Raw genomic sequence first — 14,660 nt, 5'->3', positions numbered from 1 at the left:
TCTTCACCATCACTTCTACCTTGGTGCTAGTGCCAACCTCACCACGTGTTTCCGAACTAGGAACAGCAGGCTGCCCCTACGGAGCAGCTCAGCGGGGATTCTCTGTCCTGATATGTCAGGAGCTGATTGGAATGACTTTGCTGTTTTAAGCTGTGGATATGTTGAGTTATTGAAGAGTGAAATATGTTGAGTGAATATATGTTGAGTTATTGAAGAGTGAAAATTCACTTTGTATTTTGTTCTCTTCTTTCACCACCCCTGATTCCTGGGCGAAGGGAGCCATGTCAGACAGGACAGCATGGAGCCCAGCGACCTCTGGGACGATGTGTCTAACTGTCGGTGTGGGGACAGGCTGAAGACCCTAGAGCAGAGGGCGCGGAAGCAGCACCAGAGGTGCCTGGCACATTCACTGGTGGGGACTCCAAACTACATCGCACCCGAGGTGCTCCTCCGCAAAGGTACATGCGCCACGGCCAGCCACCCCGCGGGAGGTCTCCTTCCCTTCAGACCTGTGAGCTGAGTCTCCCTGGCTCTAGCTTTCCAAGGATCTAATGCTTCCAGTCACATTTTTGTCCTCATGGAAGCCTGAAAGCTACTAATTTCCGCAACATACAAGCCTCCCTCCTGTCCCGGAAGTGCTCTTGCTTCAGGTGGTTGGAAGACATGCACCATTAGACCAGTGTCTGCTGGCCCTCGGGCTCTACCTAGACCCAAGGGAATGACTCCAGCCCTGATTCTCACAGTCAAATGATGGAAACCACTCTGAGGGCCACAGGACCTCTGCTCAGTCTGCCCAGACCACACATTTCTGGGCTCTAGCTTTCACTTCTGTCTCAGGCTCCTGGCTGAGTTGTGCCGTGTGCAGCTGGGTGCTTATGTGACAGCATTGGAAGATCCTTTTTCTCTCATTCTCCCTGCTAGACCATAAGCAAAAGTGGCAGGTGCCAGTTGTGTAAAATGACTAGTGCTCATAACATTTGCCTCCTGGATGGATGCTTCATTCTATCAAATACAACATCTGGTTCAGTATAGGAGGAATCTTTCAGTGATCCTGCATGGTCCCCAGTGACGGTGGGGTGTTGATCTGATTCTGTGTAATTAATCCAGAGACAGGCAGCCCCTGCCATCACATATTGTTTAAAGTCTTTGGAGCCAGCCAGACCCAGTTCAAGTCTGGGTTTTCTTTGCTAGCTGTGGTAATCGAGCACAAGTTACTTAACTACTCAGACCACAGACATAGCAATAACGACCTTGAGAGGTTGTGAATAACCTTGGTGCCCAGTGAAGGTCTACTTCCCTCTGCCACGTGCAGCATTCTCAAGAAACCATTGCTTGGGGTTTTTCTGCAGCCTCTGTTGCCAAACTTGGACAGGCAGAGGTGGGACGGAGAGATAACAGAGGGGCCTGAGGGGGCTACCCTAGCATATGCAGCTGCAGGCACCCCCAGACTGACCTCTTAACATCCCAGTTTATACTTAGCAAGGATTAGGTGACATGAAGACGAGCCTGGCTTGATGGGTCATGAGGCTTTGAAGGAAAAGTGGGAGAAAATGAAAGGTAAACGAGCCTAGCCTACAGCCTCCCAGAGGCCAGCCCTGACCCAGCACAGCTGGGAGCCCTGTGAGGAAGGCCCGGCTCCGTAGGGGCCTCACACAAGGAGAGTTTGGCTTACAGTGAATTGTCTGGTGGGTTTTGCCCACCTCCTCCTCATCTCCATATTCTTCAGCTTCATCCAAAACTGACTTAGAAGCCTCCCTCGACCCTCACCTGATTATTCACGGGTTATAGCACTTTATGTTTTTCAGTTTCTGTTATTTTAATTGGTGCCTCTGTTTGTGATCTTTAAGAATATAAAATTCTGGCTAGTAACTATTTGCTAACAATAAAAATAATCTTTTTAAATTAAAAAGTATTTTATTACAATGATTAAAAATACGAAAACCTAAGCGGCCATGGCCACCGCCCCGCACCACCCCACCGAGTAGTATCCAGGTACTTACATAGGTCCATCTTCTGTACAGTGCGATGCTTCAACGCACTTTCCCACTTAACAGGAAATGTGTATGTTCAGCATCTTAATGAAATTCACCTCGGAGGAGAATTCATGCCTGTGTAGGGATTGAGTGAACTTTATCTTGCAGGGTACACTCAACTCTGTGACTGGTGGAGTGTTGGAGTGATTCTCTTCGAGATGCTGGTGGGGCAGCCGCCCTTTTTGGCACCTACTCCCACAGAAACCCAGCTGAAGGTAATGTGAGAGGAACTAAGCATCTGCTTGCTGTAGACACCTGATTTTCTCATGTACCCATGAATCTTTGGTCAGCATTTGCCCTCTTATTCTGACTAGGGTAGGAATGGCAGTTGTATAGGATGGGATTTTTAAAAGTAATCTCATTATTTTTTAAATTATTATCTATTTTTAAATTTTGTATTTTGATAAGCAAAGCCGTGGAATTGGACCCATTTTAATATCTGAAATTCTATTAAACCCTTGGCCATCTGCCACCTTGTTATTTCCAGGCAAGAACAGTGAGGATCAGCAAAGGTGTGCTGCAGATCCACTGTCTCCCCCACCCACACCTGCGCTGCAGAGAACACATGGAACTCCAGGAACTACAGTTGACCCCTCAGCAATGAAGGGGTTTGGGGTGCCAACCCCCCTGCACAGTCAAAAATCTGCATATAACTTTCAGCTCCCCAAAAACTTTACTAATAGCCTGTTGACTGGAAGCCTTACCAGTAACATAGCGTCAATGAGCACATATTTTGTATGTTATATGTATTAGATCCTGTATTCTTACAATAAAGTAAGCTAGAGAACAGAAAATGTTGGCCAGGCGCAGTGGCTCATGCCTGTAATCTCACTACTTTGGGAGGATCATAGGCTGGGCGCAGTGGCTCATGCCTATAATCCCACCACTTTGGAAGGCCAAGGTGGGCAGATTACCTGAGGTCAAGAGTTCAAGACCAGCCTGGGCAACATGGCGAAATCCATCTCTACTGAAAATACAAAAAATTAGTCCATCATGGTGGTGTGCACCTGTAATCCCAGCTACTCAGGAGGCTGAGGCAAGAGAATCACTTGAACCCAGGAAGCAGAGCTTGCGGTGAGCCGAGATCACACCACTGCAGTCCAGCCTGGGTGACAGAGTGAGACTCTGTCTAAAGAAAAAAAATCATAAAGAAGAGAAAGAAAATAGGTTTACTATTTTAATAATTGAAATTGGATCATCATGAAGGTCTCCATCTTTGTCATCTTCATGTAGAGTGGACTGAGGAAGGGGAGGCATTGGCCTTGCTGTCTCAGGGGTGGCAAAGGTGGAAGAAAATGCTAGCGTAAGTGACCCTCAAACTGTATTGTTCAAGGGTCAACTGTATCTAAAGAAATCAGTTTCTTTATTTGGATATTATATCGTTGCTCGCAAACTGTCAGCTATGTGGTCAGGCTAGTTGTGCATATTCCTAATATTCATTCAAAGTAGTTAAATAATTCTGTCAGTCATTTAATACTAAATTATTAGTTTTAAAATGACAGCCATTTGCTTTCTGAAATGAGTTACTAAGGATTGAATTGAGAATTGGAATTAAGAATCTGCAGTCTTCTGTGGACATACCAATTGACACAGAATCCTTGGAGTTTTCACATGCCCTGGTGGCCATGACCACCAGGGAGCCTAAATTAATGATTTTAATTAGAAAAACTGTCTAGTAAGGCTGAGCGCGGTGCATCATGCCTGTAATCCCAGCACTTTGGGAGGTGGAGGCGGGCAGATTACGAGGTCAGGAGATCGAGACTAGCCTGGCCAACATAGTGAAACCCCATCTCTACTGGAAATACAAAAAATTAGCCTGGCATGGGGGCGGGCGCCTGTAGTCCCAGCTACTTGGGAGGCTGAGGCAGGAGAATCGCTTGAACCCAGGAGGCAGAGGTTGCAGTGAGCTGAGATCATGCCACTGCACTCCAACCTGGATGACAGAGCGAGACTCTGTTTCAAAAAAAGAAAAATAGAAAAATCCTAAAGTAAGGCTTAGTTTCACTCTAGGAACAGTAAAATTGGAATCTGGCATTATCTGCACCCTAATTGAATTGCTGAGCTACTCACTAAATTGCCCACATGATAATTCAGATTTTTTTATTCTGGTAAAATATATATAACATAAAATTTACCATTTAATTATTTTAATAGTAAATTAAAATTTACCATTTAAATTATTTTAATTACTATTTGATTATTTAATAATTATTTTAATTATTTTTAATTATTTTAGTGTATAATTCAGTGACATTTAAGTACATTCACAATATTGTGCAACCATCACCACCCTCTATTTTCAAATGTGTTAATCATCCCAAACCCATTAAACAGAAACTCCCCACTCTCCTTTTCAGCCCCTGCTTACCTCTCTTCTGCTTCCTGTCTCTGTGAGTTTGGTTATGCTCAGGACTTTTTTTTTTTTTTTTTTTTTTTTTGAGACAGAGTTTTGCTCTGTATCCCAGGCTGCAGTGCAGTGGCACAATCTTGGCTCATTGCAACCTCTGCCTTCCGGGTTCTCATGCCTCAGCCTCCCAAGCAGCTGGGATTACAGGTGTCTGCCACAACACCAGCTAATTTTTGTATTTTTAATAGAGATGCAGCTTCATCATGTTGGTCAGGCTGGTTTAAACGCCTGACCTCAAGTTATCCACCCACCTCGGCCTCCCAAAATGTTGGGATTATAGGTGTGAGCCACTGTGCCTGGCCTCAGGACTTCTTGTAAGTGGAGTCATGCAGTATTTGTCTTTTTGTGTCTAGTTTATTTCACTTAGCGTAATGTCCTCAGGGTTCATCCATGTTGTAGCTTCCTTTTTAAGGTGGAATAATATTCCACTGTATGAGTCCCGGCTTCCGATTCTTTTGGATCTAAACCAGAAAGTGGGATTGCTGGATTATATGGTCGTTCCGTGTTTAACTTTTTGAGGAACTCCCAAACTGTTTGCCATAATGGCTGCACCATTTTACATTCCCACCAACAGTGGCTGAGTGTTCAGTTTCCCTACATCCTCAATAAGTATTTTCCTGTTTTTGTTTTTTTTAAGTAGTAGCCACCCTAGGGGATGTAAGGTGGTATGTGGTTTTGAGTTGTATTTCCCTAGTGATTAATTATATTGAGCTTATTTTCATGTCCTTATTGGTCATTTGTATATCTTTGGATATATCTCCTCAAGTCCATTACCCTTTTTAAATCAAGTTATTTGGTTTTGTTATTGTTGTTGAGTTGTAGGAGTTCTGTATTTTCTCTGGGTACTAACCCCTTTTCAAATAAATGTTTTGAAATCTGTTCTCCCATTTTGTTGCCTTTTTGCTATCAGTAATGTCCTTTGATGCACAAAAGTTTTAAATTTTTATGCAGTCCAATTTATTTTTTCTTTTATTCCCTGTGCTTTTGGTGGCATGTCTAAGAAATCATTGCCAAACTCAGTATCATGAAGATTTCACCGTATGTTTTCTTCTAGGAGCTCTACAGTTTTAGCTCTATGAAAACAACTACTTAGGTTCAAACCAAGCCTCCCACCCATACACCCACAAACTTCCATGCCTTATCTGCTGTCCCATTACCGCAGCTGGTAGCCAGTCATGTTGGCCTTGTTTCCTCCTGATTCTAAGTGTAAACAATAAAGAAGTCCCCTAGGTTTTGTCTTCACAGTAGACACATCTCTACAACAAATGCTTTTACTGAATGTCCAGATGGCTGGTTTGTGCAGTTGAGCATGTAAGGTCACATGGGGTCAGTCAGCTTTATTCTTCTCTATGAAGTTTTTCCTTTTTGTTTTTCAAAACCCCAGTTGGCCGTTTTTTGACCACAATAAGTATTTGAATGAGTGCCATGATGGTTTGACAGAAAGCCATTGCCATAGCTAAAGAAATAACTTTAGCTGATCACCTGAGGTCAGGAGTTTGAGACTAGCCTGGCCAACGTGGTGAAACCTTGTCTCTACTAAAAATACAAAAATCAGCCGGGTGTGGTGGTGGGCAACTGTAATCCCAGCTACTCGGGAGGCTGAGGCAGGAGAATCGCTTGAACCCAGGAGGTGGAGGTTGCAGTGAGCCAAGATCGCACCACTGCACTCCAGCCTGGGCAACAGAGCGAGACTCCATCTCAAAAAGATAAAAAGAAAGAAAGAAAGAAAGAACTTGTAGACCATCATTCTCTTCATTTTTGTGAAAAGCACAAAATTCTTTGACTAAACAGTATTTCTGATAGAAGAAAATCAGTATCTTTTTGTCTATATTTGACTGGTCATCCTGGCCTCAGGCTGTGAGCCATTGACTGAAATGACTCTGACTTTATAGCTGCTGAGATCAGCAACTGCTGCTTGTGTCTATTCTAACTCCTCTCCTATTGTGAAACTAAACTTATTTGAAAGTCACGTCATCACATGCTGTCCCAGAACTGCCCAAGATGTGAGGAGGAGCTAACCTGTTGGTTCTGTTGTTTCCTCAGGTGATCAACTGGGAGAACACGCTCCACATTCCAGCCCAGGTGAAGCTGAGCCCTGAGGCCAGGGACCTCATCACGAAGCTGTGCTGCTCCGCAGACCACCGCCTGGGGCGGAATGGGGCCGATGACCTGAAGGCCCACCCCTTCTTCAGCGCCATTGACTTCTCCAGTGACATCCGGAAGCAGCCAGCCCCCTACGTTCCCACCATCAGCCACCCCATGGACACCTCGAATTTCGACCCCGTAGATGAAGAAAGCCCTTGGAACGATGCCAGCGAAGGTAGCGCCAAGGCCTGGGACACACTCACCTCGCCCAATAACAAGCATCCTGAGCACGCATTTTACGAATTCACCTTCCGAAGGTTCTTTGATGACAATGGCTACCCCTTTCGATGCCCAAAGCCTTCAGGAACAGAAGCTTCACAGGCTGAGAACTCAGATTTAGAAACCTCTGATCTGGTGGATCAGACTGAAGGCTGCCAGCCTGTGTACGTGTAGATGGGGGCCAGGCACCCCCACCACTCGCTGCCTCCCAGGTCAGGGTCCCGGAGCCGGTGCCCTCACAGGCCAATAGGGAAGCCGAGGGCTGTTTTGTTTTAAATTAGTCCGTCGATTGCTTCACTTGAAATTCTGCTCTTCACCAAGAAAACCCAAACAGGACACTTTTGAAAACAGGACTCAGCATCGCTTTCAATAGGCTTTTCAGGACCTTCACTGCATTAAAACAATATTTTTGAAAATTTAGTACAGTTTAGAAAGAGCACTTATTTTGTTTATATCCATTTTTTCTTACTAAATTATAGGGATTAACTTTGACAAATCATGCTGCTGTTATTTTCTACATTTGTATTTTATCCATAGCACTTATTCACGTTTAGGAAAAGACATAAATACTGAAGAACATTTGATGAGAAATCTCTGTGCAATAATGTTAAAAAAAAAAAAAAAAAAAGATAACACTCTGCTCAATGTCACGGAGACCATTTTATCCACACAGTGGTTTTTGTTTTTTATTTTTTCCCACATTTCAAAATTGTGATACAATGATACAATGTTAAAAGCTGCTTTTTTTGGCTTTTTGCATATCTAGTATAATAGGAAGTGTGAGCAAGGTGATGATGTGGCTGTGATTTCCGATATCTGGTGTGTGGAGAGTACTGCATGAGCAGAGTTTTTCTATTATAAAGTTACCGTATCTTGCCATTCACAGCAGGTCCTGTGAATACGTTTTTACTGAGTGTCTTTAAATGAGGTGTTCTAGACAGTGTGCTGATAATGTATTGTGCGGGTGACCTCTTTGCTATGATTGTATCTCTTACTGTTTTGTTAAAGAAATGCAGACGTGTAACTGAGAAGTGATTTGTGTGTGTGTCTTGGGTGTGATTGGATTCTTCGGGGGGGGGGGACCTGAAACATTTGTCATATACTGAACTTATGTACATCAAAAGGGATTAATACAGCTATGCCAAAAAAGTTGAATCACGGACACACGTCCGTTTCTCTAGTCCATATGCTCTTTCATTCTTGGTAGAGCTGGTATGTGGAATGCCATACCTCTGACCCTACTACTTACCTTTTTACTGACAGACTGCCCACACTGAAAGCTTCAGTGAACGTTCTTAGTCCTGTTTTCTTCTGTTACCGTCAGGAAACTGAGTGATCTAATGGTTCTCTCACTTTTTTTTTTGTTCTTTTAGTGTACTTTGAAGTGTCAAATCTTAACTCGGTTTAAACAATACATATTTCTAACCTTTGTAAAAAAGCAAAGATTCTTCAAAATGACATTGGAATAAAAAGTAAGCCATACATACGTATTTTCTTAGAAGTATAGATGTATGTGCGTGTACACACACACACACAGACACACACAGATAAACACAATATTCCTTATTTCAAATTAGTGTGATTCCTATTTAAAGTGATTTATATTTGAGTAAAAAGTTCAATCTTTTTTGCTTTTTAAAAAATCTGATGCTTCATAATTTTCATTATATTATTCCACATATTTTTCCTTGAAGTTCTTAGCATAATGTATCCATTACTTAGTATATATCTAGGCAACAACACTTAGAAGTTTATCATTGTTTAAACTAAAAAAATAAAGATTCCTGTGTACTGGTTTACATTTGTGTGAGTGGCATACTCTGAAGTCTGCTGTGCCTGTCGTCGTGACTGTCAGTATTCTCGCTATTTTATAGTCGTGCCATGTTGTTACTCACAGCGCTCTGACATACTTTCATGTGGTAGGTTCTTTCTCAGGAACTCAGTTTAACTATTATTTATTGATATATCATTACCTTTGAAAAGCTTCTACTGGCACAATTTATTATTAAAATTTTGAATCCAAATCCCGTAGTTGGTGTCATGTCTTTGCCTCTCTGGAGTTTGTAAGTCCTTGCCTCTCTCAGCATGTTGTAACTCCCCCATGCTTCCCCTGTGACACATGAGCCAGGGTTGCACAGCACAGACAGGGCTGTCTCAGGAATGGCTTGGGGTGTGGAAAAGCAGGCTTTCCAGGTAGACACGTGAAGTCCAAATCAGGCTGTAGTTCTGTGACCAACTTATGTAAAATGGGAACAAAATATGCCTCAGTAGGATTACTGAGTGGCTTAAGTGGGATATCAAATAAATATGGTGGGTGATCAAATAAATCATGAATAAGAGCTAATTCCCCAGCATAATATGTTAAACTGAGAGGACAGTTTTAGCTCCTGACCTTTCATTTTAAATTGTTGATGAGGCCCGGTGCGGTGGCTCACACCTGTAATCCCAGCACTTTGGGAAGCTGAGGCTGGCAGATCACCTGAGGTCAGGAGTTCAAGACCAACCTGGCCAACATGGCAAAACCGTGTCTTTACTAAATAACTAAATATACAAAACTTAGCTGGGTGGGGTGGTGGGTACCTGTAATCCCAGCTACTCGGGAGGCCGAGGCAGGGAGAATTGCTTGAACTTGGGAGGCAGAGGTTGCAGTGAGCTGAGATTGCACCACTGCACCCCAGCCTGGGCCACAGAGCAAGACTCCGTCTAAAAAAATAGACTTAGGTGCAGTGGCTCATGCCTGTAATCCCAGTACTTTCAGAGGCCAAGGCGGGTGGATCATCAGGTCAGGAGTTCGAGACAGCCTGACCAACATGGTGAAACTGTCTCTACTAAAAATAACACCCACCGGTTGTGGGTGGTGTACGCCTGTAGTCCCAGCTACTTGGGAGGCTGAGGCAGGAGAATCACTTGAACCCAGGAGGCGGAAGTTACAGTGAGCTGAGATCGTGCCACTGAACTCCAGCCTGGGCAAGAAGAGACAAACTCTGTCTCAAAGAAGATAGATGATAAAGATTGATGGTATTAAAAATCTGGAAAATATAAGAGTTTGTATACTTTAAATAGGTACAGTCACATGGTTTAGAAATCAAAACATACTGGCTGGGCACGGTGGCACACACCTGTAATCCCAGCACTTCGGGAGGCCAAAGTGGGCAGATCACCTGAAGTCAGGAGTTCCAGATCAGCCTGGCCAAAATGGTGAAACCTCATGTCTACTAAAAATACAAAGATTAGCTGCACATGGTGGTGTGCCCCTGTAATCCCAGCTGCTCAGGAGGCTGAGGCAGGAAAATCGCTTGAACCCAGGAGGCAGAGGTTGCAGTGAGCAGAGATTGTGCCACTGCATTCCAGCCTGGGAGACAGCAAGACTCTGTCTAAAAAAAAAAAAAAAAAAAAAAATCAAAACATATAAAAGTGACATACAAAAAAAGTCTCCTTCACTTCCAGTCATTCAATTCACCTCCCCACAGACAACAAATGATATTATTAACAATACACTGGGCATTCTTAGAGGAATGAAAGTTTATGTACAAGAAAAAATATATATGTGTACTTTTTCCCTCTTACAGAAATGAGGAAATATTATGCATATTTTTCTGCATTTGTTTTCTTCACTTGACAATATGTCTTGGCACTCTATATAGCAGCACATAAAGAAATTTATTTTTTTATTCTTACTGCATAGTATTCCATTGTGAGGGTATTATAATCAAACCGGTCCCATAAGGCTAAACATTTAGTTGTTTCTGACCTTTTCCTATTATAAACAATGTTAGAAAAAATAACCTCTTATAACCATCATTTGTGTATGTGAAAGTAATTATGTGGGACAGATTCCTAGAGGTGCAATTCTTAGGTCAAAAATAAGGTGTATTTGCAAGGTTTATTGCCACATTTCCCTGTGCAGATGTGAGCAGTTTCTCCCCGGCTCCCTCATGCACACTTTGCTGAAATGCCAAGAAGGCAAGGCCTGACTGCTCTTTATCTGAGCCATTTCTCAGGATTGGATTTGTAGTGAGCAGCTTTAAGGGGTAAGATGATGTCTCTCTCCAAGACAAAGAGCAAGTTTGCTTGCTGCTTGATATGAAAAAGATTCCCCAAGCTTAGTATACCTCAGCAGAACCCATCTGGGTCTTCCACATTACCCCAGTGGGACTTGGGAACAAGGGGAAACTGATGCAAACATGCTGCTTGCTGTGCTATGAAAAATAAAGTCCTATGTCTCTGATCCAGGAATCTTTGTCTTAGCCCAGCGTCCATTAAAGCAGGGGTCCCCAACTCCCGGGCTACTGACTGGTACCAGTCCATGGCCTGTTAGGAACGGGGCTGCACAGCAAGAGGTGAGTGGTGGGTGAGTGAGCATGACTGCCTGAGTTCCACCTCCTGTTAGATCAGCAGTGCATTAGGTTGTCATAGAAGCACAAACCCTATTGTGAACTGCACATATCAGGGATCTAGGTTGTGCACTGATGAGAATCTAATGCCTGATGATCTGAGGTGGAAGACTTTCATCCTGAAACCATCCCTTCCCCATCCATGGAAAAATTGTCTTCCACAAAACTGGTCCCTGGTGCCAAAAAGGTTGGGGACCACTCCACTAAAGAACAGGCTAACTTATTGCCTTGTAAAAGTAGGGAAGGCCAGGCACCATGGGTCATGCCTGTAATCCCAGCACTTTGTGGGGCTGAGGCAGGCGGATCGCCTGAACCCAGGTGTTCGAGACCAGTCGGGGCAATATGGGGAAACCCCGTCTCTAATAAAAATACAAAAATTAGGCCAGGCTTGGTGGCTCACACCTGTAATCCCAGCATTTTGGGAGGCCGAGGCAGGTGGATCGCCTAAGGTCAGGAGTTCAAGACCAGACTGGCCAATATGGTGAAACCCAGTCTCTACTAAAATACAAAAATTAGCTGGGTGTGGTGGCACACACCTGTAGTCTCAGCTACTCGGGAGGCTGAGGCAGGAGAATTGCTTGAACCCGGGAGGCAGAGGTTGCAGTGAGCCAAAATCGTGCCATTGCACTCCAGCCTGGGCTACAGAGGGAGACTTTGTCTCAAAAAAAAAAAAAAAAAAAAAAAAAATTAGCATAATCAAAAAAAATCTTTGATATTAAGTCAATATTTGTAAGTAGTACTATGCTGGGTTTTTTTTTTTTCTTTCTCTGTCACCCAGGCTGCAATGCAGTAGCATGAACATGGCTCTATGCAGCCTTGACCTCCTGGACTCAAGTGATCCTCCCACCTCAGCCTCTCAAGTAGCTGGGTAGCTGGGACTACAGGTGTGCACCGCCCTTTTTTTTTTTTTTTTTTTTTTTTTTTTTTTTTTTTTTTAGTAGATACAGGGACTCCCTATGTTGCCCAGGCTGGTCTTGAACTCCTGGGCTCAAGTGATCCTTATGCTGATATTATTAATCCTGTTAAATCTTTTTCCATCAGTAAAAAAACTTTTCCTTTATAAGAGAATTTTCCATTTCCAACAGAAGCCTACATTGAGTGGACAAAATGAGCTTATTCACCTTAGAAAAGAAGAAAAATCTTATTGGACACTGGGATGAAATGCATATGGGTCATTGTGAGTTTTTTCCTAAGTTCGCATCAGATGAGTAATGTGCCAGTGTAACAAAGTTTGAGGGAGGCACCTCCCACATGAGTGTGAAAACCCAATCATCATGCTTAAAAAGTACAAAATGATTGGAGGCTATTTTCACAGAGTGAAAACCACTCGAATGGCAGTGTTGTTCTTTTTCAGTTCACATCAGACACTGTTATAATTTTTTTGTTTTGACTATCAAACATTTCAGAAAACTCAAGAGAAGGAAGGTCTGTCATATTTACTGATATTTTTGCTTACCACGTTCTTTCTTTTCTTCCTGATGTGCTAAGGCTTTTTCTTTTTAACTTTTTCTTTCTATTTAGAGAACCTCCTTTAGCCGTTCTTTTAAGGGAGGTCTATTGGTGACATTCTCTTAGGTTTCCTTCACCTGAAAATGTCTTCCTGTCCCCTCCCTTCCTGAAGGGTATTTCCACTGGCTACAGGATTCTAGATTGACAGTTTTCTTTCAGCACTTGAAAAATGCTGTGCCACTTCCTCCTGCTCTCCGTGGTTTCTCAAGAGAATCTGTAGTCATTCTAATGATTTTCCCCAATGGATAGACAAGGTGTTTTCTCTGGCTGCTTTCAAGCTTTTCTCTTTGCTTACTTTTCAGAAGTTTAATTAGGAGATTCTTGGCTTAGATTTATTTGGGTTTTTACTGTTTGTGGTTCACTCAGCTTCTTGAATCTGTAGGTTTATTTTTATGGCCAAATTTGGGATTTGGGGAGTTTTCAGGCATTATTTCCAGAGCTTTTTCATTCACCCCTCTCCTTTCGAACTCTAGTTCCATGACTCTACTGATACAAATATTAGATCTTTTGTTATAATTCTTAAGCTTCGGCTCTCCCACCTCCACATCCCCCTCCATTTTTCTCTGTTGTTTACATTAGATAATTTGTATTGTTCTAGCTTCCAGTTCACTAATTCTTTCCTCGGACCCTTTTATTCTGCTCTTGAACTCATTCACTGAGCTTTTCATTTCAGTTACTGTATCTTTTAGTTTTTTAGTTTTTTTTTTTTTTTTTTTTTTGGTTGAGATGGAGTTTCGCTCTTGTTGCCCAGGCTGGAATGCAATGGTGCAATCTCAGCTCACTGCAACCTCCACCTCCCGGGTTCAAGCGATTCTCCTGTCTCAGCCTCCCGAGTAGCTGGGACTACAGGCACATGCCACCACACTGGCTAATTTTTTTATTTTTAGTAGAGTTGGGGTTTCATCGTGTTGGGTCAGGCTGATCTCGAACTCCTGACCTCAGGTGATCTGCCCACCTCAGCCTCCCAAAGTGCTGGGATTACAGGCATGAGCCACCACGCCCAGCCATCTTTTAGTTCTGAAGTTTCCATTTTTTGGAGCCAAGTGTGGTGGCTTATGCCAGTAATCCCAGTACTTTGGGAGGCTGAGGCGGGCAGATTACTTGACGTCAAGAATTTGAGACCAGCCTGGCCAACATGACGAAACACCATCTCTACTAAAAATACAAAACATTCGCCAGGCGTGGTGGTGCGCGCCTGTAATCCCAGTTACTTGGGAGGCTGAGGCACAAGAATTGCTTGACCCAGGAGGCAGAGGTTGCAGTGAGCCAAGATGGCATCACTGCACTCCAGCCCAGGCGATAGAGTAAGACTCTCAAAAAAAAAAAAAAAGAAGAAGAAGCCAGAATACAGGAGTTGGGGTAGGTGGGAGGAAAAGCAGTTTTAACTGGAGAGCCAGCAAACAAAGAAGATGGCAATAGCATTCTAAAGTACCGGCTTAAATTTTAAAATTTGCCACGGGGTTTTCAAAGGGAAACTTTGTATGGGAAACATGCGGGAATGGTGCAGGGTGCAGGGTCCTGTGTGTCTTGTTCTGGCAGCTATCTTGGGTAATCACCTGTCCAAAGGTCTGATTGGCGTTATCTTGACTTCAGCCTGGTGGTGGTGGACTAATTGTCATGACTGCCCCTAAACGGGAGGATTCTGCAGTGGGGGCTTCATGCCTGGTTTGTTTGAGATTAGCCTCTGGGATTTCTTAAGCAAGAACGTAATTAGATAAGCATGCATTGCCAGAGGGGAGTGTAGAGACGGAAGGAATGAAGAAGTGAGAGGGGAAGGAAGGAAGACAAAGAAAGTGAGTGATTAAAATATATTTTTTAAACTGAGGTACTTTGTTACAGGGGGATCGCTTGAGCCCAGGAGTTCAAGGCTGCAATGAGCTATGATTGCACCACTGTACTCCAGACTGGGCAACAGAGTGAGACCCTTTCTCAAAAATGAGACCCTTTCTCAAA

General features: G+C 43.3%; 1 protein-coding gene and 1 non-coding gene across 3 annotated transcripts in view; one reads left to right on the top strand and one right to left on the bottom strand.

The window, feature by feature from the left end:
• LATS2 (large tumor suppressor kinase 2) overlaps positions 1 to 8,828 on the top strand; it is a 94,468-nt gene extending 85,640 nt beyond the window's left edge. For both annotated transcript variants that reach the window (XM_054447277.2, XM_063650706.1), the window contains 3 exons: positions 276 to 458; positions 2,142 to 2,248; positions 6,484 to 8,828. In XM_054447277.2, the coding sequence (XP_054303252.2) occupies positions 276 to 458; positions 2,142 to 2,248; positions 6,484 to 6,978 (785 nt within the window). In that variant the 3' untranslated portion in view covers positions 6,979 to 8,828. The remainder of the gene's footprint in view (positions 1 to 275; positions 459 to 2,141; positions 2,249 to 6,483) is intronic.
• A 3,568-nt stretch (positions 8,829 to 12,396) lies between these two features.
• LOC129012018 (small nucleolar RNA U13) lies at positions 12,397 to 12,495 on the bottom strand. The gene has a single exon (XR_008493526.2). It is a non-coding gene; the product is annotated as a small nucleolar RNA U13 (small nucleolar RNA).
• Positions 12,496 to 14,660: the final 2,165 nt, after the last annotated feature.

The sequence above is a fragment of the Pongo pygmaeus genome, chromosome 14 (genome assembly GCF_028885625.2).
Source record: "Pongo pygmaeus isolate AG05252 chromosome 14, NHGRI_mPonPyg2-v2.0_pri, whole genome shotgun sequence".
Lineage (NCBI taxonomy): Eukaryota > Metazoa > Chordata > Mammalia > Primates > Hominidae > Pongo > Pongo pygmaeus.
Note: the sequence above shows the minus strand (reverse complement) of the source record. Positions and strands in the feature narration are given on the sequence as shown.